General features: G+C 50.9%; 2 protein-coding genes across 2 annotated transcripts in view; one reads left to right on the top strand and one right to left on the bottom strand.

Annotated features, from left to right (window-relative positions):
- Nucleotides 1–1,966: 1,966 nt before the first annotated feature.
- Nucleotides 1,967–13,114, top strand: Mks1 (MKS transition zone complex subunit 1). Its single transcript, XM_050157010.1, is given in 18 exon segments — nucleotides 1,967–2,080; nucleotides 2,498–2,607; nucleotides 3,953–4,023; nucleotides 4,441–4,596; nucleotides 5,702–5,799; nucleotides 5,979–6,107; nucleotides 6,330–6,434; nucleotides 6,997–7,114; nucleotides 8,135–8,191; nucleotides 9,113–9,155; nucleotides 9,327–9,392; nucleotides 9,978–10,048; nucleotides 10,382–10,451; nucleotides 10,548–10,655; nucleotides 11,297–11,430; nucleotides 11,880–11,962; nucleotides 12,041–12,138; nucleotides 12,217–13,114. Coding segments are annotated over 18 exon segments (1,686 nt in total). The 5' UTR covers nucleotides 1,967–2,000; the 3' UTR covers nucleotides 12,306–13,114.
- A 260-nt stretch (nucleotides 13,115–13,374) lies between these two features.
- Epx (eosinophil peroxidase) overlaps nucleotides 13,375–23,328 on the bottom strand; it is an 11,353-nt gene continuing 1,399 nt past the window's right edge. The window contains exons 5-12 of the mRNA XM_050156932.1: nucleotides 22,043–22,249; nucleotides 20,613–20,931; nucleotides 19,125–19,285; nucleotides 18,542–18,797; nucleotides 17,653–17,823; nucleotides 15,038–15,275; nucleotides 13,985–14,197; nucleotides 13,375–13,700 (exon numbers count right to left, since the gene is read on the bottom strand). Coding sequence (XP_050012889.1) covers nucleotides 13,996–14,197; nucleotides 15,038–15,275; nucleotides 17,653–17,823; nucleotides 18,542–18,797; nucleotides 19,125–19,285; nucleotides 20,613–20,931; nucleotides 22,043–22,249 — 1,554 coding nt within the window. The 3' untranslated portion in view covers nucleotides 13,375–13,700; nucleotides 13,985–13,995. The remainder of the gene's footprint in view (nucleotides 13,701–13,984; nucleotides 14,198–15,037; nucleotides 15,276–17,652; nucleotides 17,824–18,541; nucleotides 18,798–19,124; nucleotides 19,286–20,612; nucleotides 20,932–22,042; nucleotides 22,250–23,328) is intronic.

Here is a 23,328-nt window from a genome sequence, read left to right on the forward strand (position 1 = left end):
AACGCCCCTTACTCAACAGCAGGAGCATCTGCCATGGGTCAAGACCCCTTGCTTCAAGAGGAAACATTGTCTGTCATTTCCACTCCTGCTTTGGACCACACAGCCCTCTGATCTTCACCCAGAGTACCTATCGGCAGGTACTTCTGTGGCCATGCTTCTCACAGAACGTGTGGCGTTTGTGGTTGTCGTCCACTTCAGTGAGCTCCTCATAGCCAGGGGCTGAGGAGGAGATAATCGGCGTCATCTTGACACAGCCAATGTGTCAAGAGCCTAGGAGGTTCGCTAACAAAAAGGTTAATTTTATTGTTCTGAGTGGTGGTGGTGGTGCTGGTGCCACAGAACATGTGTGGAGGTGATGGGACAACTCGGTGAAGTTGCTTTTCTTGTTCCAAGGCTCAAGCTTAGGTCATCATGCGGGTTCTCCGGCCTTAGTTGATTGTTTTCTTAGTGTGTTCTTTTTTTTGTTTGTTTGAAATAAGATCTTAACCTTGGCATCCTCCTGCATTAATGTCTCCAGTGCTGGGAATCCAAACATCAACCCCCACACCTGGCAATTCTCATCTTTAAGAAGGAAAACGAGTGTCTTACTCTTTAGTGAGCCAGTCTCCGTGGCTTGATCTATTGAAATCATCACTCAGTTGGAAACTGTGTGTTCTTAAGGAGGTGGGTGGGAGATGGTGAGTGAGTAGAAGGTTTGAGGCCTTGATAGTTAGGCCAGGTGGAATCCAGCTTCTCCCACTTCAGCCCGCATTAATAACCCCTGGCCTTTGCTCGCTTCATCTCTAAATGGGAATAAAGCACCTCTTGGACGTGTTTCTACGAGGGTTAGTCAATACAAACAAACTGTATTAGAGTCTAATAAGTGGGTGCTGTTTGTGGCACGTTCTTGGTGTACACAATGAGTAAGATGCCCAGGATTTCTGTGCCCTATAATCAAACTGCCATGAAATTCCTCAGTCCAGGTAACAATTGCTTATACGGATGAAGGAGCAGCAACTGTCAGAGAACCAATGTTGATATTGCCAAAGTGCCAGAATTAAATTCGTACCATCTTTCCTTCGACGCTCCAGTGAACCATGCCTTCTGAATGTCACTTAGGTGGTTTGGCAGGGGTTGGTGAGGGATCTAAAGTGGCCAATAATCCAGAACCAACATGCATAGGGGAAAAACCAGTTCTTAAAAACACCCTTCCTTCCTTATTGCTAGCTTCCTTGTTTTTTTTTTTTTTTCTGGCTTCCTTGTTTTTTTCTTTCTCTGGCTCAGTGCTTTCCAACACAACGACCAGTATATCTGTCCTATAGTTTTGCTTTTTATTTCCAAGAATATGTTTTCACGTCGTCATGACATAACCTTCCCTGGTTTCCTTGAGAAAAAAAATGACTGTATTCTTTCAATCACATCCACCAACTGCTTAGGCCAAAGTTTTCTTTTAAAAAATTATTTTATATGTATGGGCTTTTGCCTGAACGTATGTCTGGGTACCATATGTGTGCTGGAAGGTGTCTGCTCGCCTGGATCTGGACTTACAGACAAATGTGAGTAGCTATGTGAGTGCTGGGAACCAAACCCAGGTACTCTGGAAGAGCAGCCACTGACCACTTAACAACTAAGCCATTTCTCCAGCCCCGTGGGTTCAAGTTTTCAAATATTCAGTGGAAGGCAGTGTTTGCTCAGAAAGCAAGGACTCAGGCCATCTGGTTCTGGCCCCAGCACCATTTTTACACCTAAATAAAGTGGCTGATGGCGGCTTCCTCATCTCTGCCGTGCGTCGACTCTCACCTTGGTTGTAGGTGAGCTTTATTCACCAGGACAATCCAGCCTGCAGACTTTTAAATGACAGTACCCAGTGCTGAGGGTACCGCGGCCGGACTAGGAACGAGCTCCCGCGGGACTGGAGAGCAGCGTGCGCAGCGCCACCGTTGCCTAGGAAGCCAGCGTCTCCGTTGCCAGGGGAACGAGCACCGCGCTTTCCGGCACGGTCGCAGCGCGAAGCGGCTGTCATGGCGGAAGCGGTCTGGAGCACTGACACCGGCGAGGCCGTGTATCGCTCCCGGGACCCCGTGCGCAACCTGCGCCTCCGGTAGTCACGCCACCCCAGCTCCGGGACCCCCTAACTTAATGCTCTCAGACAATTCCATCCTAAGCTTTTGGGTGTTCGGAGGCCCCCACTTCCGCTTGCAATTCCAACTACTTCCTCTGCCATCTCCGCACATCTAACTACCAAGACCTTTTCCCACTGAAAGCTTCCAGGCACACCTTCCAGACCTCACTCCTGCCCAAGCCCCTTCAAGTTCTGGTCACTTTCAAACTCCTCAGGCCCTTGTGTCCCAACACGCCCTCTCACTGACTTCTCCGACGCCCCCAACCCACCTCCTCCCCGCCGTGTTCTGCATGCAGACGCCTCGGCTTCTCTGCCTCTGTGATTCCGGTTTTCCTATCCTTGCTGTGTTTTGTGTGTCTTTGATACGCGTATTTTGGACTTCTCTTTTCTTGACAGAGTTCATCTGAAAAGAATCACATCAAGCAACTTTCTTCATTACCAGCCTGCTGCCCAGATGGGGAAGGACCTCATAGACTTGGCCACTTTTAGGCCTCCTCAAGTTGCTAGTGGGTGTTTTGGGTGATGATGATGAGAATTGAGAAAAGGGTGCGGGCAGTAGAGGGGAGGTGTAGAGAAGAACCGAAGCCTCAGAGAGGTTGAGCTGGTTGCTCCGTGCCACGTAGCTGGGGCATGTGGGAGCATATGATCTTTTTTACATTTTTTTTTTATGTGCGCATGTCCATGCCACGGTGCAAGAGTGAAGCTCAGAGAACAATATTTGGGGGTCAGTTCAGTTATCTCTTTTCACCCCATGAGTCCTGAGGCTTGAAATCAGGTTGGCCACGGGCTTCTTTACCCATGGGCCCCTTTATCCACTGAGCCATCTCACCCACTCCAAGTGGGACTTTTGTGGGGGAGGGGGCTTCCAAGAGAAATGTGTAAATACACTTAAAACCATTTTAAAACAGGAGTCTGCATGTAAATGTGGTTTTCCTTGCCTTGGAGGCCAAAAGAGAGGTCAGAATGCTTATATTGGGTCGGTAATCTTTCGTGCTGTTGTTATTTCTCCTTCTATTTAGAAATATTCCTAGGCAAAAAGGATAGACTGGTGGCTCACAAGGTATGCATCTTTCGAAAGGCGCACGGAGCCAGGACTGTATTAAATACGGTTCTTTAAGTATCATTTATTTGCCTTCCCTGTCCTCTCCTGAGTCAGTGTTTACGGATACTTCTGTGGCGGCTTCAGGGCTGTGAGAGAAAAGCACTAGGCTCCTTATCTAGCAAATGCTGGAAGGGCTGGCCTCCCGCTCTAACTAAATTTCAGTTCCTAATACTGGGTTCAAAGTATTTCCTGAAAGGCAGGACTGCGTTTTATTCAAATTAGAACAGTGATAAAGATGCCTCAGGTCCTAATCTTGGCTTCTAGCATTAGCCAAAGTGTGTCCATCACCTCCATTCTTTGTCTAGACCGAGTACCTAATGAGTCACTGAACTCCAGTGGGGTTTGCCTAGGGACTTTGAAAGCAAGCCTGGTCATATATACCTGTAATGTCAGCGCCTCCTGGCTGAGGCAGGAGGATCTGGATGAGGAGGCGAGCCTGGGTTGCACAGTGAGACACTGTCCCAAACAATAATAATGGATTTTTTTTTTTTTTTAGTTTTTTGAGACAGGGTTTCTCTGTAGCTTTGGAGCCTGTCCTGGCACTAGCTCTTGTAGACCAGGCTGGCCTCGAACTCAGAGAGATCCGGCTGCCTCTGCCTCCCGAGTGCTGGGATTAAAGGCGTGCGCCACCACCGCCTGGCAATAATGGATTTTTAAAAACCCAAATAAAGCAAGAATAGGAAAGCTGGTTATAGTAAACCGCAGAGGAAGGCGTGTTGCCCGGCTGACTCGTTCTGTTGTGTTTGGAGGTGGACACCGCCCCGATGAAGAAGAGGAGGAAGAGGTTGTGATTGGGTGGCAGGAGAAACTCTTTAGCCAGGTGAGCCAGTATTACCAGTCCTCAGCCTCCCTCCTCCCGCCCCCCCCACTGGTGACTCACGCTGCCAAACTGATTTCCAGAAAAGGTTGTGAAGGTTCATACATGCCCGTTTTGTTTGTTTGGATTTTGTTCTGTAACGGCTATAATGCCGGTAAACTGCTCGGTTTAGTGTTCTGGATCAGGCGCTCCCCATCTCTGGACTCTGCAGCATCTCTAGTAGCAGAGCTGAATTAGAATGTCCACTTGGTTTCCTCTGACTCTAACATGATTAGATCCCCTGCCCATCATTATTAAAATAAGTGGTGGTTGCTTATCAAAACATGTCGACCAGCTCCGTAGAAGTGATGTGGCTTGGTAGCTATAGAAGCCAGAGTCCAAGGTAGTCCCGGACAATCGGTTTCTTTGGGATGATTTCAGTTTGAAGTGGATCTGTATCAAAATGAATCCGCGTGTCAGAGTCCATTGGATCATCAGTACCGCCAAGAGGTCCTGAAGCTGGAGAATTCGGGCGGCAGGAGAAACCGGCGCATCTTCACCTACACCGACTCTGATAGATACACCGACTTGGAAGAGGTACTGTTTCTTTTGAGGTACCATTGCTTCCTTGTTTGGTCCCCCCCCCCCTAGTTTTCTAGTCTTGCTGATACTGTGTGGTAAGTGGGATACTCAGGAAGGGTAGAGCTGTGATTCTAGAAACTGCTGTGAGCTGCTGGCAGCCAGGCTGGAGTGGGCAGTCTTCAGGTAGTGTGGCTGCTACACTCTTCGCCCTCCTGGAGGGCCGTGGGGGTCAGGGAGGGCAGACAGAATCTAGAACGATCTATTTAAAATTCAGTCAAAGCCAGGCAAGTGGCAGTGGTGGCGCACGCCTTTAATCCCAGCACTGGGAAGGCAGAGGCAGGTGGATCTCTGTAGTTTGAGGCTAACCTGGTCGACAGAGCGAGTTCTAGGAAAGCCAGGGCTACATAAAGAAACCCTGCCTGAAAAAAAACAATTAATTAATCATCCGGTTCCATCAAGACTCAGGAGTTTGCAGGTGAGAAGAGGAGTTTGCCTAGGCTGTGGGGAATGCCTGTGTTTCTGCAGGCACCAGTGAGCCCTTTGTGGGCTTGTTTTACATTCTCTTCCGCCATTAGCTACGTCTTCTCTGGAAGATCAGAAGTTCCTTGAAGGTGGAACTGTATTTTCTGATTTTTGTGTTTCTGATCCCCTAGAGCTCTGCCAGGAGCAGACGTTAGTGTGTTTCTTTTGAAAGATTTGGACTGTTTTCTTCAGGAGAGCTGTGAGCAGGCAGAATCTAAATTCTAGACCATTGTGGAAAAGCAAATAAAAATAGAGCTGGTGCTAGCTTTCCCAAGGGCGCACTTCCTCCAAAGCTCGTATCCTAGCTGGCATTTCTGACCACCTAGTTAGTTAGCATCGCTATTTACCCGGCACACTTACCCAACCTTTTTGTTGACACGTGTCCAGAGAATGCAGGCTGATGTTACTATTAGCGTAAACGACTCATTTCTAGAATCCTAAGGAAAACCATGGTACAGCAGGAGATTTCCTGGATTGTGCCATCTCTCCCCGGTAACTGTGAGGTTCTATCGGTGGTGTTTGCACCCTGGAGGAAGGGTCAGAAGGAAGGCTTCCTCTCAGGTGTTTTTATGCATGTGGCCCTGTCCTCTTCTCCCAGTAATGTCAGAGAGTAACGACTGCAGCCAGCGAGGTGCCGTCCTTCCTGGTTGAGCGGATGGCCAACGTCAGGCGGCGCCGCCAGGACAGGCGGGGGAAGTGAGTGCAAGCGGGGATCGGGGCTCTCCCTGGTGTCTCGGGCTAAGGTTCCTGTACGTTCTACTGACCACTACTTCTCACCCAGTTAGAGATCCAGTGGGAAGGGGTTCCCTTATGAACTCCTTCAGGCGCTTTGTGGGGTGTCAGGGAAGTGACCCTTTCCTGTGATTCCCTCGCAGGGAGGGCAGCAAACTCAAGTCTCGCATTATCACCTGGGAGCCCTCGGAAGACTTCATCAGGAACAGCCACGCCATTAACACCCCCCTTCAGACCATGTACATTATGGCAGACCTGGGGCCCTATGGGAAGTAAGTGACCTTTGGCCCTGCCAGCCCGGTCTCCCCCTTTTCTCCTGTCACTCACCCCAGCTTAGTGTTACAGCCATCTGGGACCTTTGCTGTACTCAGAAGAAACAATGTCACCTTGAAAGTTCCTCCTGTGTCCTCTGTCCCATCCCCGAGGTGGCTGACCACCTCTCTCTGTGTCTCCATGGTGACCCCAAACCTTGGTGACGGTTTCCTGGTTCCTAGGCTTGGCTATAAGGCGTATGAACATATCCTCTGCATTCTGAAGGTGGACAGCAATGGGGTGATCACTGTGAAGCCTGACTTCACCGGCATCAAAGGACCCTACAGGTAGGAAGAAGAAAAAGAGTGTGCCCAGGCTTCTCTGCTTGCCCTCTTACCTCTAGCTGAGCAGATTCCAGAAAGCTCTTGATCTGCTCCTAAATGTTTAGTTCCCAGGCACTGATGCATGTTCTGCCCTGGGTTATAGGCATTTAGGAAACGTCCAGGAAGCATGGAGCCAAAGGAATCCCATTAGCTGCGCAGTTGAGTGAGAAGGATTCATGCATTGCAGCATATAGGGGCTGGTTAGGACAGGGGAAGGGGACTCAGCCAAATCAGGTCCAGTCTCCTCATCTGTCTGAGAGGGCAGCACTGTGAGAGACCAAACTCTCCCAGCCTGTCCCCTCTTCAGGTGAGAGGACTGAGTGTTGTCGGGTGTCCCGTGTCAGTGACTGGTCTGGCACCCTTTCCGCTTTGCCGCTATTTCCCTCTCTTGGTCGTCCTTACGGCCATCTTCATCATATACTTCAAGTGAGCAGTGTCACCAGCCATGTTGACTCTCTGGGCAGGGTCTGGAAGGCCACGCCTCTCGCCGACAGAAATGATCCTTTTTGTGGCTTTGACCTTACAGAATCGAGACTGAAGGAGAAAAGCAGGAACATACTTCTGCTTGGAAATACACAATCCACAACGTGTCCTCACTCGCACAGCCGGAGGAGGAAGAGCGGGAGCAGCGTGTGTTCAAGGACGTAAGCACTAGTTTACGTGAAACCACGTCTGGGTGGCTCCTGAGGGAGAGGGCAGCCCACCACATCCAGGAAACACAGCCAACATAGCAGGCGGCTTTGACCATACGGGAGTGTAATACCAGTGACCATGTACCTGAGTATTGATTGTGCTCCGTGCCAGGCGTGTCCCAAGCATTCCGTTTAGCTCTTCCCACCCTGGGAGGTGAGCGTTAGTACCACTTTATAAACAAGGACCCTGAAGTTAAGGACCCAAGTAATAGAGGTCGTATTGTCCACTTGAGAGCCAGGTTCACTCCCAGACTGGCCAACTTCAGCACCTCTGGGTATCACTATTAGTTATTAGCAGGGATGTGTTGTTGGGACCGGCAGACCTGTTCTCATGTGATCAAAAAGGGGCGTGAAGATTGAAGAAAGGAATAGACAAGAGGCAGAAGATAGAGTTGGGAGAGCTTCTTGTGAATACTGTAACAACCCCAAGTCCATCACTCATAGATAGATCACTCACAGTCCTTATATACCCCAATCAAAAGCCGTGGGCACAAGACTTCCTTCCCATGATATAAGGAATAAACCATTGTAATTACCTTCTTACTTCTCAAAACACTTAGTAACCTCACCCTGAGGCAAACATCCCATTGTTTGGCCTTTGAGGAGCAAGACATTCAGTAACCATATCTTTGACCCAACATCCTGTTTGGCCTTGAGGAGGAAGAATAGGTTTGAACTCTCTGACCATGATGAGTCAAGATGGAATGGATTCAGAACTGTGGGCTCCCACAATGTGTGTGTGTGTTGAGAGTGTCTCACTCTAGCTCTGACTACCCAGGAACTCCTAGGTAGCTCAGGTTGGCCTTGAGTTGGCAGCAATCCTCTTGCCTTAGCCTCAGCAATGTTGGGATGGCTGGCACAAACTTGGTGGTATCTAGCTTGCTTGCTCTGCCCCAGTTTCCTCCCAGTCAGAACCAAACCCTGGCCTGGCTCCGTATGCATTTTGAAGATTGGTTCACTTTGTTTCCTTAGCTTTATGGCCGCCACAAGGAGTACCTCAGCAGCCTCGTAGGCACAGACTTTGAGATGGTGAGTAGCTCAGTTTCCTGCAGTGCTGTGAGCTGCTAGGCGGCATCTGGCTGTGGAGGCCCTTATGGTACCTCTCTCAGAAGGCTCCAAGATGCACTCTGCAGATGCATTTCACGACTCTGCACATTGATGAGGACCCTGCATGCCTAGAATGGGGTCTGAAAGGGAACACACACACACTGTGTGCGCCTCTCTTAGAACAGGCTGAGTGATGCTGGTCAATGGGCATTGGGCAGCAAAAAGAATACATCAAGTATTTTCACTTCTTGTTCTCCAGGTTTAGGTGGTTTTTGGTTATTATCAGTAGTAATGCATTCATTCATGTATTAATTTACAATTAATTAAAAACATATAGAAATCAAAAAATGTCTTCCTCATCCTTCATGTGGATGTTGTTGTGGAGCAACTCAGACAGGGGAAGAGGTGTCATTCTGCTGATCAAGTGTTTTGGATCTTAGACAGTGAAACCTAAAACAGTCTAGGTCAGTCACCTGGGTCCTGTCTGGGTCTCCCTCTCACCAGGGATTCCGTTTCTAGATCTGCACACAAGGCTAGAACTGCTCACTGGCTTCCCCTTCTCTGTCTCTAAGAAAGTAACTCATGCTGTTTTTATAGGATCTAGGCAACGAATTCTAATGTAAAAAAAAAATGTCAAGACAGATAATACAAACACTTAAAAAAGATACTTGGTGGCCTGAAGAGCCCTAGGGTTACCTTCTCTACCATCTCAGTGCTGTGCTGTGACTCTAAGTCTGGAAACAGGAACAGTTCTGTGGAGAAGTGTCAGGGCAGAAGGACATGCAGTAATGTGGCCGAGGCGGGAGAGTCAGTGGAAGGTTTTCTGCAGGTTTGGGGACAGGGTTGGGGGGCGCAGCTTGATTCCCTCTGGTCCCAACACCTTCCCATTTATCTCCGCTGCAGACTGTCCCAGGTGCCCTCCGGCTCTTTGTAAACGGAGAGGTGGGTAAGTTTCTTGTCTTGGGAGCCAGAGGAGGCTGAGCAGTGAGGAGTTTCTGGAAGCAGAGAATCCTGGTTCCCCGAGGGCTTATTTGCAGAGCACGTGGCCCCTTCAAGACCTGACCGAGAAGGGCAGTGAGAGAACGGGCTACACTCGTGCTCTGTTTTCTCTCTTAAGTTTCAGCCCAAGGCTATGAGTACGACCATCTCTACATCCATTTCTTTGTGGAGCTGCCAGCTACTAGTAAGTACATTTTCTTGCATTTCTTCTTTTCTATCTTTTCCGACAGTTCTCGAGGCATTCCTTTCACTCCCACAGGACCAGTTCAAGGTCATAGGTCACCCCCACCTTGCCAGTTCTAAAGGTTGCTCTGATTCTTCCCCGTATTAACCTCCCTGACACAGCTGACCCAGCTCACTTTCTTCACGAAACATCTCTCTTGGCCCGGCACCCTCCTTCTCACCAAGAGCTCTTCGGGCTCTTTGATGGATTCCTCCTCATCTCAATGTCCTAAACTGTGAGCACATCAAGGCTAAACCTGACCTGGGTCTCTAGTCTCCCGAGGCAATTAGATCCATCCCATAGCTTAAATCGCACCCATGTCTGTTGCCCTCCAGGAGAGACAATCCTGGTCACTAACACATCCTCAGAACAGAACCAGCTTAGAGCGCTCAGTCAATGGCGGTAAATGGCTACCGCGTTGCGTGAAAGAGTGAATGAATGAATGAATGAATGAATGAATGAATGAATGAATGTCTCAAAGAACTCTGTCCTCGCTCAATGACTTCCTGGCCTTTCTAGTGAGCTTACTGTGTCTTCGGCTTTCAGACTGGTCAAGCCCGTCATTTCCGCAGTTCTCAGGAGTGACCCAGACCTGTGCCACCAAATCGCTGGGAATGGTATGGCGGATGAGAGGGTGTACCTGGGAGGGAATGACAGCTCCAGGTGGCATTTGAAGCTTCCCGAGGCCAACCCCCTGTGTAGTGCGTGGAGGAGTCATAATTGGGGCTGTTTCTATGTTTGCCTGCAGGGCTGCCCCGGCTGTCTTGATCTCTCAGAGAATGACAGCAGCTCGTGTGGCTGTCCCTTTGCCTGTTGGCTTCCTACGAGGCTGGCAGTTTCTCTTTCCCCTGTGTGAAGGTGACCTTGGCTTTGGACACAAAGAGAACCAACACAAAGAGAGGCTTTGTCACCCTGTGACACCGAACATAAATGACACTCCTCTTTTCTAGGACAAGGTGGCCTATTTCTCCTACCCGTTCACGTTCGAAGCCTTCTTTCTCCACGAGGATGAATCGGCTGGTGAGTGGCTGCGGTCCCCAGCCTCACTTCTCTCCCAGGACCCCCTCTTCACAACGGTCCCTGTGACCAGATTGTGCCACCTCACCTACTTTCCAGACGCCCTCCCGGAGTGGCCCGTGCTCTACTGTAAGGTCCTCTCCCTGGACTTCTGGCAGAGGTACCGTGTGGAAGGCTATGGGGCCGCAGTGCTGCCGGCCACCCCAGGTAAGCTCTGTCCCTGTCCCTGCCCTTCCCTGTGCCCTCGGCCCTAGCAGTAAGACTAGTACTTCCACAAGACCCCCATGCTCCCGAGGAGAAGTAGAGGTGATTAGGGATCAGGGGCTCTGACTTGAAAGATTGCTTGTAGCTTGGCGGGATTTCTCCCGTCCCCTGAGAGAACTGTGAAGCTGACCTCCTCAAGTCCAGCAGCCTGACAGTTGTCCTGTGCCCCAGTCCTCCAGTTAGACCACAGCCTTGACAGAGAAGCCACACGGTCAGTGGGCTCTGGGCCTGCAGGTACCAAATGAGGCAGCGATCCTTCTGAAGGAGAAGTGCAGGCCTGCTGATGTGTGCCAGGCAGTGTGCTAATCACATCTGGTTCTCCCAGACCCTCTGTGAGGCGTATGTTGCACTTGCTCCTACATTTTCCTAGGTCCAAAGAGAAAGAGGCTCTTGGGGGTTGGCAAGCTTGTCTTGAGCATACAATGATCCCTGGAATAGCTGGGATTAGGAGTTCTGTCTTACTGTCTTCCGGTCAGGCCGTCACCCACCATGATAACCTTTACATAGGTCAAGCCATCACCAACCCAGGTCACTGCAGGGAAGTCAGGCATGGAACCTGGCCCTTTCCCCTCTTGCTTACACAGGATCACACACCTTGACCATCTCCACATGGAGGCCCATGGAGCTGGGCCTTGTGGCAGAGCTAAGGAGGTTCTTCATAGGAGGTTCCTTAGAGCTGGAGGACCCCTCCTACGTGAGGATCCCGGGAACCTTCAAGGTGACTTATCTTTGGGGAAACTGAGTATTTCTGTACCTGTGGTGTCTGGACTGAGGCCCCTCCCCTCATTGTTCATTGCCCCTTCCTTCCTGTGGCTTGCTCTGCAGGTCCTGCCCTATGATATCTGTACTAGGAGATGCTTGGGAAATAGTGTATTTAGAGATTCCTTTACCCCCATTAGATAACTGGCCCCTTCCACCACTGAAGGCCTTGGTCAGCAGATGCAGGGTGGACCTTCTAGAAACATATAAACCTTCTCATTCTCAAATGAGGGTAGAATGTTCCTGGAGTTACGAGAGGGAAGCCTTGTGTTATCCTTGTGCTGGGGTCAGGATGACAGAGTGAAGCTTCCTCAGTGATGCTACCTATCCCAAGGCTAGGAATAGGAATGGCAGCAAAGCCTCCGGTCTAGGTCTGACAAACTGATCGCATCTCCGCTGTCTGCCCAGGGGGAGCGGCTGAGCCGCTTTGGATTCCGCACTGAGACGACAGGTACTGTCACCTTCCGTTTGCACTGCCTGCAGCAGTCCAGGTGAGTGACACTGCCCCCCCCTCCCTTGTCCTTGTTGGTTGGTGAGCAGTCTTGACTGTCTGTTGGGCCTCCCTGCAGGGCTTTCATGGAATCAAACTCCCTCCGGAAACAGATGCGCAGCATGTTGGACCGCCTGGAAGGGTTCAGCCAGCAGAGTTCCACGCACAATGTACTAGGTAGGTTCCTCACCCCAGACTGGACACCCAGAGTCACCACAGTAGCTGACTAGGTGACAATATTTCACTCCCTTACAGAAGCCTTCCGTCGAGCCCGGCGCCGCATGCAGGAGGCCCGAGAGAGCCTCCCCCAGGACCTTGTGAGCCCCTCAGGAACACTAACCTAGCTCTCTGCAACCCTGGCTGTGGAGCAAGAGGACAAGGTGAAGGATGTTTGCATCTAGTGCTCTCTCACTTCAACTTGCTTTTTAGAGGCCATATTGGTCTACCAAACTGGAGGATCTAGAAATTTCCAGCTGGCTCCTCTGTGTAGCCTTCAGCAGGACTTTCTTCTCTGTGGAAGTAAAGCCGGAGACTCTGGGGCCCCCTGTGACTTCTCTTCCTGTTTCAGCTACCAAACGTGGGCATCATAACGAGGCAGGCTGTGTAGTCTGAGACTGGCTTGGTGTGAGCCCAGCGTTAGCCTGTCCTAAACCCCGGGTCTTTTCTGGTTTGTCACATCATCTCAGTGGCTTCGCAGCCCTTAAAAATGGAGTTTGGTGACCAGGAGTAGTGGCACCGCCTTTAATCCCAGCACTTGGGAGGCAGAGGCAAGTGGATCTCCGTGAGTTCGAGGCCAGCCTGGTCTACATAGAGAGTTCCAAGACAGCCAGAGCAGCACAGTGAGACCCTGTCTCAAAACAACAAAACAACAACAACAACAAAACAACAACAACAACAAGATGGAATTTGACATCGTCCAAGGAGAAAGATGCATGGGGGAGCTCAGTCTCTCCCTTCTCAGCGGAGGCTAAGAGGCCTTACCAGGCTGACAGTAAATCTCTGTCCCCTCCCCTCAGGCAGCTTCATCCTAAAGTGTAGGGCTGGCTGGCTGGGTTGAGGACATGGCCTTGGGCAGTTCCCTGCCCTTCTTGCTAGCTGCATAGGGTCTTTCATTGTATTTGTTTTTCATATAAAAAGTATTTATATTGACTGATCTTCTGTAGACTGTCATTCTTTCTACCTGAGGCCCAAACTCTTCCACTTTCCCTCCACAGAAGAGACCATGTGGGAGTCTCAGGCTGCATCTTAGTAGCTCTTGTCTTCCATACTTGGGGCAAAGCTTGGAACCAAGGCCACGCTCTCCCCAGCCCAACACAGAGACAGCAGGCCCTGTCCTCAGCATCATTTTATTGCAAGAAATAAAGAGTGCTGCCCTTCCTGCAGGGCCAGAGGAAGGTTGTGGCGTGGCTAAGATCCGGGACTGTGTGGTCTTCGGTCATGCTCCAAGGCAGGGACAGGAGAAAGTGCTGGTAACCCTCCCACAGTCCCTTGCTGGAACCTCAGAGCCTCGTGGCTTGACTCACAGGCTCTTATACGTGGTGCTGATTCATAACCTACTACCTAAGAGGTTGCCAGGGTTAACGGGCGCATTGCCATTGCATCCTTGGCACTCAACCAATGAAGCCAGCTCTGAGCTGTAGCCAGCGAAAGCTCCAGCAGGAAATGGGTTTGGGGGAGGAAGCAGCCTCGTGATCTCCCCTTACCCTCGTCTACAAGACTTGAGGGCTTGGCGTGGAATCCTGTGGGAACAGCAGAAATAAGCGAGGGAATTTGTTGGATATTCAGACAGAGATATTTTAGGACATTCGTGATAAAACTAAGGGCAATTGAACACTTCTAATTTTCCCTGTCCCCCTACAAAGTCCTAGACCCCAGAACTGACTATCGGCCCAGAAGCTAGCATTCCTGAAAGCCATTAGGAAAGAGTACCATACTCCTAGAGACAAGCTCTATGGTCTGCCTAGCGGATGGGATGTCTCAGGGAGAGATGTGAGGGCCTGGCCTGTTGCAGGTCTCCCCTTACCTGCTGAAGCCTCATCTGCCTCGCCAGGCCGACAGGTTCAACTTGGGAACACGGCTACAGCTCACAAAGCCCCTTGGGTAGATGTTAGCCCTGAAGATGTCCTTCGCAACCGTGGTGATACCAGTGTTGTCGCATATAATCCGAGATAAAGAAACTCGTCTCAGGGCTTTGCGCTGTCTTCTGGTGAACACGCCCCGTTTCTCCCACCAGAACCTGTAGGTCAAGAGATGCATGAGGAAGCTGGGGCATGCTGCATAGTGAGCACCTTTCATGTGCTTGGCACAGTCTATGTCCTTCCTTCCACGTGGTCCTCCTGCCAGTTTCTGCCCAGTGAACTACACAGAAGTAAGCAGACAGCAATCAAAGTGGCCAAGGAAGGATTTGAACCCAGGCATATGCACATCCACTTAAGGACTCAGGTCCAGATTTAGTTCTTTCTGCCCGTGCCTTCTGGGAGGCCATATTGGTCTACCAAACTGGATGATCCAGAAATTTTCACCCAGAACAATGGGGCTGCCTAGTCACTCTTTTTTTTTTTTTAATTAAAGATTTATTTATTAGGTATACAACATTCTGCCTCGATGTATGCCCACACACCAGAGGAGGGCGCCAGATCTCATTACGGATGGTTGTGAGCCACCCTGTGGTTGCTGGGAATTGAACTCAGGACCTCCAGAAGAGCAGCCAGTGCTCTTAACCTCTGAGCCATCTCTCCAGCCCCCTACCTAGTCACTCTTTTGGCCTAAGGAGGCTCCAGCTCAGTCTATGTCAGCCTTGCCTCGGTCAGCATTTCTTTCCCATGGGGAACCCCCGGGTCTTCTTTAATGGTTTATATATGCAGTGGTGTTTTGTCTGCATGTCTGTGTGAAGGTGTCAGATCCCCTGAGTTGTCTTATGGGTGCTGGGAATTGAACCCGGGTCGTCTTCTTCAGTGCTCAACCACTGAACCATCTTTCCAGCCCTGAGAAACGAAGCTTTGAAAGGAGCTTTCTCCCTCGTTCGGTCACACTGCGCTGTCTGGCTCCTCTACTTCAGGTGCCGGGGCTCACTTACCTGTCCCCGTCTCTGGCTCTTCTGAACTGGTTCTCAAAAAGACAAGCCAGGAGAGGCCCCACTCGGGCCCCGGGCAGAAGAGGCTCCGCAATGGCCCCCATCCAGATGTCAATGTTGTCAGGTGTCCCATAAAGTCTCAGGAACTTCCTTGCCAAAGCCTGATTTCTAAGCACCTGGCTAAGCTGGGCCAAGTTTCGGGGCTGGGAAAGGCCACAGAAGCGCCGCCAGGCATTGTATCCTGCAGGAGAGCCAGGAAGCAGCTGTCAGTCTTCCATAGTTTTTGTTGCTCCCCACAAATCCTCCAGAGTGTGTTCTGTGATCAATACTGAATGAAACCAGAAGATCACCATCCTCTCTAGACTGTAGGGGGACAGTCACGTTTCGTGTGTATCAGACTGAAGAGTGTCCTCATGTAAAAATCCCACAGACACAAATTTGCTGTTGTGTTCGTGTTTACACACGTGTGTGGCACACATGCATATGGAGGTCAAAGGTCAACATTAGGTGTCATTTCTCAGATACTGTCTTTTTTTTAAACTGGCCTAGAACTCATCAAGTAACATAGGCTGGCTGGCCAAGGAACTCCAAGCATCTGCCTGTCTCTGCCTCCCAAGCCCTGGGATTACAAAAAGCATGCCATCCAAGCCTGACTTGTTTTTAAAAAGTAATTTACGGGCAATGAATCGGCTCCTCATGCTTGCAAGGCAAGCACTCTGCCAACCCGGCCCCACAGATCTGACATTTCATGATATTATTAAATGTCATACACATTTTATAGGCATGATACTCGAAACATTTTTTTTAAAAAAAAAATCAGGTTTGAAGACTAAGTAAACAACTGGCTAAATAAGAAAACAAACCACAAACGACAAACATAGATACAAATGCACAGCAGAAACGGACCACACACCGGAAGATTCCATGAATATGAAAGACGCAAATGGGAAGCAGTAGTCCCCAGCGCTGGGGGCTGAGGGGTGACCTTTGCGACAGAGTTTCTTCTGAAGGGAATGAAAATGTCTAAATATTAGGTCACGGCCTTTTGGCTAAGAACGTGGTGGCTGCTACACATCTCTAACTGCGCAGCTGTCTCTTTACGAACTCACGTGGGAAAACTGGACGGCAGGTGAACCTTGTCAACAAAGCTGTTTCAAAACGTTCCCCAAACCGGCCGTGCTGATTCCTCAGCCCTCAGGATCCTACACCAGGGCTGGACTCCAGGCGAGCCTTCGCTTTGCCGGACAGCAGCCCGTGGCATCCAAACACTGCCTTCCAGCCAGCAAAGGCAAACAATGCCGCCGTGTTTTCTCACCACTAAGCACTGCTGTGCGTTTCTCAAGCGCTCCCAGGTACTCCTTTGTGGAGTACCCTGAGGTATGCAGAGTTAAATCCAGCCAGCCTCCATAGGTCCCAGGTCGGCTAGTACTGAGTGGGGCTCAGAGGAGGCAGAACCGTTCCAGATTTGCTCCTGACTGGGGAAGGGGCTAGAGGAGACTACAAAAGCCAGTGTCAGGATAGTACTTCTGAGATGGCCTGTAGGGGACAACTGTTTGTGGGACTAGGGAGTAGGAGGTCGAGTGGTTAGCAGTGCCAGTCTTCCAGCAGGGGGCGCCCACAGCTCCTTAGCTGTCGGGAGAGCCAAGTTTAGGAAAGCTGGGGAGGTGACTCTGCTTGCCACACAAATATGAGGACCTGAAATGAAACTCCAGAACCCACTTTTAAAAATATATATATATATATATTTATCCATATGTATATATATGGATATTATATATATATGGAGATATGGATGTGGTCACGCACTCTTATAATCCTAGTCCTGGAGAGGTAGAGATAAAGAGGAGGTTCAGGGCTGAGCACCCAGAACAGCCTACAAAGTGAGTTCCAGGTCAGTGAGAGACCCTGCCTAGAAAAGGCAGGGTGGAAGACAGCTGAGGAATAACACCTGAAGTTGGCCTCTAGCCACGTAAGCCCCACAAACACACACACACACACACACACACACACACACACACGGAGGGAAAGGAAAGAATCCTGACTGCTCCTGTGCCTGCCGTGTGCCGTAATGAGCAGAGCAGGCTGTTGGAAGTCCCTAACCCCTTAACCCAGGAGTGAGCATCAGGGACACCTGAGGCCTCTGGTTCTATTTAAACAGGGAGGTTGGTTGGCTTTGGAAGGAAGAAAGGCAAGCCAGGGCTGAAACATCTTCATGGTGGTGGATGGGGGCCAAACAACAGGAAGAATGGAGACATTTTGAAATCAGATTTTTACTTCATACTTCTGTGGCTTGGAGCACATTACTGGCCACCTCTAACTTACTCCCCCATCTGGAACAGCTGCTGCGGAAGGTCTTTGGAACTAGGCAATGATATCAACAAAGCAAGCACCTGCTCTCTTCACCTCCTAGTCCTCTGACCTAACCCTGAGGTGGGCCTAAACCTGGAGCCCCTATAGCAAATGGAGATGACCCAGGGAGTTGGCAAGCAAGGGATTGTGGGGGGCATCAGCATGGGCCTATCCTGCCCTGCACTGCAGCTCATCTTGTTCCTGTCAGAAGGGAGGGCCTAGGACTGCTCTGAGCTCCCCAAATGGCCCTGTCTGAGGTGCCACCTCACCAGGAAGTCCGTGGTCCCGACTGCGCTGCATGTTCAGAGCCGCCAGGTCCAGCCCGATCCTTCTCACTTGCTGGAACAGCTTGTCCCGAAGCTCATCTACCACCATGGAATCCTGCCGGTTTAGCTTAGCTGGGGTGGCCATGAGACCTCGAAGGATAGGGTCGATGCCACCTGGTCGCGGGGAATGAGAGAGGTACTGATTTGACTAACCTCTAACCTCTCAGAAGCCCCCGGGTTGGGGAGGGGCATCCCATGATGCCAAGCTAGCAAGTAGGAGTCCTTACAGGTTCATCATTTACCACTGTCATGCCAGGCTGTCCCCCTTATCAGGCCTGATGATATGGACGATAAAGATACGATGATGATCTTAGCTTAGGAGGCTGAGGCAGGAGAGTCGTTAGTTTAAGGCCAGCCTAGGCTACTTTTAATAAAGCCCTTATATAAAAATTTAAAAGTAGGGGCTGGAGAGATGGATCAGAGGTTAAGAGCACTGCCTGTTCTTCCAGAGGTCCCGAGTTCAATACCTAGCAACCACATGGTGGCTCACAACCATCTGTAATGAGCCCTCTTCTGGCCTGCAGGCACAAATGCAGGCAGAACATTGTATACATAATAAATAAATCTAAAACAAAATTTAAAGTTAAAGGTATGGGGTGTAGCTTAATGGGAGAGCGCTTTCATAGAGTGCACAAGGCCCTAGGTTTAATTCCCAGTGAGTGAGAGAGGACGGTCAGGGAGTCCTCCCTTAGGACACAGGGACCCATTGATGGCTGCTTTCTTTCTACTGTCCTGGGAAGGCATCTGCAGAGGCCCAACCAGCATTCAGCAGCCCATCTAAGGAAGGGGTGCTTGGATCCTCACCACCCTTGCTTTTGGGAAACCCAGTCACCTTCATGTATGATTCGCCAGCTGGCAAAGAAAGCGGAGCTAAGTGGAACATGGGAGTTGGATCGTGAGGCCCGATACTGGCGGTCCAAGCGGAACATGAAGGGCTGCAGCATGGTGTGGCCAAAACGGAAGGCCAGGGTGAACACATTGGCTACACGTGGGTCCACATTGGAGCAATACCCTCTGTAGGGACCCAAGGTTCTTCTGATCCGGGCCTTGCCCAGCACCAGAGGCAGAAAGTCTCGGTAGGTGATGATCTGGAAGAGATGTCACGGGAGGAGTGTTGCCTGGGCAACCCACAGCACCCTCCTTCCCTCTGGATAGACTCCGGCTTTCCAAAAGGCTTCTTGGGCACAGTAGTGACTGTTGCCATTGTGTGGGGCATGGCGACACAGCCTCCCATTAGAGGATGAGCTATTGAAACCCCAAGAGAACGCCACAGATAAAGTTAGCAGTTAACGGCAGAACCAGAGATGTGCCCCAAGCATCCAGACCCAGCAGCCTTGAGGTACAGCCTCAAAGCCATGTTCAGGAAAGGTTGGGAGCCACTCTCTCAGATGTGTGCCGGCCTCTGGGCCCCCTACCTGGACCATGGCACCCACGATCTTCCGGGCCTCATTGTAGAGCTTGTCTCCACTCCAGCGGGGGTTCAGGCGCCTCAGTTCCGTGGCCAGCCGATTGTGTTCTCTCACAAACAGGGTGTGCAAGGACGCCAGCTTGGGGGTTTCACTTGACCGGGTGTCACCTTGAAAACCCCAAGTTCGGGATTATCAGAGGGTCTCTCAGTAAGGGTGGACTGAGGTCTAGGACCCAGGGACCAGGTGAGGCAAACTTCATACAGCTGTGCTTCCATCTCAACCGTACCACGTGACTCCTTATCAACCAACACCTTCCTCTCCAGAGCAGAGAGCACAGTGGGCTCCTGGGTCCCTAAGGGGCTGGTCCAGGTTAGGACTAAGGCAGATACACTGAGCAGACGCTGGTCTCCTTGCCTGCTGATTCTGTTCTCTGAGAAGACCAGGTCCTCAACCCTATCCACAAATGGTGGGAGACAGCCCTGGGAACCTTCACCTTGGGACTACATACCACCTGTCTGCATCTCTCTACCTGTTCCCATACTTAAATGTGACGTCATGCTGCCCTTCCATGGAAACAGGGGAGCAGGCACATTGGGCGGGGCCCATTTTTAGTACCCAGACCTTCCCCATAGGCAGGCCAGGACAGGACAGCAAGTCCAGTCACCTCCTGGCTTCTCACCCAGCCCTCTACAGAAGGCCTTGTTTAGACTGACCTCCTGGAGACCTCTGATGAAGGTAAGCATTGCCTCCCTCGACCCTGGAATACATAGTGGTACAATCCTTACAGAGTGAGCTTTAGTTAAACAGTGGGTCAGAGCAGCAGAGCAGAGGCCTGGGAGCTACACTGACTTCGTAGCTCTGCCCTGAGAGCGCCGCTCTCTTGAACATGGGCATCCTTCCTGGGTCTCAGCCTCACATCTGTAAGTTGAGGATGATACTCCCTGCCTTTCGGGCTGCTGTGAGGTTCAGGGATTGTCCACCCAGAAGTGATAACTGTCATTACCACAAACCCCACAAGAAGGCAGGGTAAGGACTGTGGACAGAATGCAGACTATACGTCTGCAGGAAGGGACCACATAAATGCATAACTGTGCAGTAAGAAGGGAGGAGCTGGATAAGAAAACAACCTAAAGAAGAAAAAACTGAGGTACAGGGAACAGTTACTTTCAGGTAACGGAAGAGACAGTCCCTTTCTGTCACTAAGAGCAATGGGCAGACACTGATTCAAAATAAAAGGGGCGCTTCCTATAGTCGGCTGGAGTGCCATTCAGGTGGTGAGCCCCTCATCACTGGAGTCATGGAAGCAGAGATATCTAACCACGCCAAGGGGATGGGCAAAGGGACCCATTCCCACCTACCAGCTTTCCCAGGGACTGCACAGATCTACTTACTGATGGTCCCCTGAGGTCCTGAATAGTGTTTCTTCATGACACCCCATCCTTCCCCTCCATTCTGGGAAGACTCAAACTGCCCCCCACATACACACAGACCCACCTGCCAGGAAGCAGGGGATGCGCACAGCGCGGTTGGTGAGGAGACAGGGGTCCTCGTGCAGGTTGTCGAAGGGCAGTAGGGCTCGGCCGTTGTCCTGGAAACGCTGGTTGGTGGCCAGCAGTCCCCAGTAGTTGGTCCGATTGCGGAGCCTAAGGGCGAGGGAGACCTCGCTGCCATACACCATGCTGGCATCCACGAAGGATGTGAGTGCGTTGATCTGGTTGCGAACTTTGTTCTTGTTTTGGGGGCACGCCGGTGCAGAGCGGAAGAACGGGATGCAGTCACGCTGGTTCTTGATGCGGGGGTCATTGGGCGGAATCTAGAGTGAAGAGCACTCAGTGACCCTGGGCCTTCTCCATATCAGGCTCACTAATCTAGGGAACCCCCCCACACACACACTCACTTTTGACATTGCTCAAAACTTCCCTACTTCAGGAAGTCCACCAGGACTCGCCTAGACTCAAACCTGGGGCTTTGTGCATGCTAGGCCAGGGCTCTACTCCTGAGATGAACCCCCAGCCCTGGAAGAAGCTTTGGAAGCGATGAAGAGCTTCCTATAGCTGGAGGAGAGACAGACTGAGCCTCTGAGAGACGAGTTGCTGAGCATGTAGTTAAGCAATACTCAAGTGGGGCAGCTGTCGTGCTTGCTATACGAGCCAAATGCTAACGCTGTGCTAGGAGGACTAGAAGAGGGGGTGCCCCTGCGCCAAAACAGGAGGAAGGGGTTTGCTGACACAGGCCCCTGTGAGTGCCTCCCTACCTACTGCAAGCCAGTAAACCTGTAGACGAGTGTGTGTGTGTGTGAGAGAGAGAGAGAGACAGAGACAGAGAGAGACAGAGACAGAGAGAGAGTGTGTGTGTGTGAGAGAGAGAGAGAGACAGAAAGAGACAGAGACAGAGAGAGACAGAGACAGAGAGAGACAGAGACAGAGAGAGAGAGTGTGTGTGTGTGTGAGAGAGAGAGAGAGACAGAGACAGAGAGAGAGAGAGAGTGTGTGTGTGTGTGTGTGTGAGAGAGAGAGAGAGAGAGAGAGAGAGAGAGAGAGAGAGAGAGAGAGAGAGAGAGAGAGAGAGAGAGAGAGAGAGCGCTCCCCACTTCCCAGAGGAAACTCTGCTCCTTTCAGCCTGGAGGAGGACCCTGCTCATAGCCCAACCCCAGGAGTTGGCAAGAACTGCAAGGATCTTAGTCCAGGAACAGCAGAAGATAAGACCGAATAATCTCCCAACACAGGAGACCCAAGGCCTGTCTCCGACATGTCTCCTCTGTGAAGCTCCAATAGAGCCCAGCCTCCCCCACCCCTCCAACACACACAGCGGGAGCATCTGTGTTTCTTGGTGTCTGGACGGGGCCCATTTCTCCCAGATTCCCCCGTCCGTCTTTCTGGGCTGGAGGCTACTGCAGGGACCTAGAAGGTTGGCGAGGAGGGTACCTTGATGGGGAAGCAAGGAGGCAGCTGAGCACAGGTCTTCTCACAGTCCACACCCACAGTGAAGGCCACCCTGGCTGGGGACTCTGGGGCGAAGTCCAAATCATGGTCGATAAACTGGCCCCACTGCATGAACATGAGGGACCGGCCCTGGTCTGAGGTCAGCTTCTTGTTGGGGAAGCGCACAATCTGATTGGAGACAGCCCGGACCTGGTGGGGAAGTACAGTCAGCCTGCATCCGGACTCATGAACCAGGCCAGGTGCTGAGACCAGCCCAGCACTCAGAGAATGCCAGGCCCCTGCCAGAGCAGACAGTTTCCCACCAACCCCTTCCTCTCCTGTTCTTAGACACACAGCCCCCTCTTGTGGTGATTGTCATTTCCAGAAGGAGGGTCTACCGCTTGGCGCGGGCTTCTGGTGGCACATGCTTATGTCCCAGGATTTGTGAGACGGAGGCAGGAGGATTGTAAATTCAGTGAGTTACCTGCCAATCTGAGCTACACAGAAAGATCATAACTCAACAGATGAGAGGGAGCTGGTCCAGACCAGCAGGCCAGCTCACCAGGCCTCCCAGAGAGATGAGATCAGTGTGTAGACTGATAAGTTAGAGGGCTGATGGTCTTTAGATACAGGACTAAGGTGATAGAGTAGAGAGCTGGACAGACAGATGGATCAACTAAAGAAAATTTAACATATAAATACTGAGGCAGGTAGGAAACTGTTATATTAACACATCAATAGAAAGTTGACAAGTGTAAAATTGCAGATCATAGATTCACAAGTGCATAGAACTTTATAATCAGCAGGAAACTGATCTGAGCATGGAGTCTTCCACCGATAATCCCAGCCCTAGGAAACGGAAGTAGGAAGATTGCTCTGAGTTGAGACCAGCCTGGATTCCATCCTAAACTCAGTCCAGGACAGGCTAGAGAGTAAGACCTCGTCTCAAAAGGTAAAACAAAGGGACTGGGACATGGTTTAATGGGTAAGGATGCTTGCTATGACCTGAATTCAAATCCCCAGAGCCTACACAGAAGCCTAGCATGGCTACATGGGCCTGTAGTCCCTACATTGAGGGCTGAGACAGGCTAATCCCAGTAGCTCACTAGCCAATCAACAATCAAGTGACATGAAACAGCGAGCTTCAGGCTGGGTGGGAGACCTCGTCTCAAGAGTGTGTGTGTTTACATATGTATATTATATAAATACATTTATTTTTATGGTGTGGGTAATCAAAAAGGAAGACACCTGGCGTCTTCCTCTGGCCTCCGCATGCCTGTGTAGACCTG

The sequence above is a fragment of the Alexandromys fortis genome, unplaced genomic scaffold, assembly GCF_014885135.2.
Source record: "Alexandromys fortis isolate MF-2015 unplaced genomic scaffold, M_Fortis_MF-2015_v1.1 scaffold_31, whole genome shotgun sequence".
Classification (NCBI taxonomy): domain Eukaryota; kingdom Metazoa; phylum Chordata; class Mammalia; order Rodentia; family Cricetidae; genus Alexandromys; species Alexandromys fortis.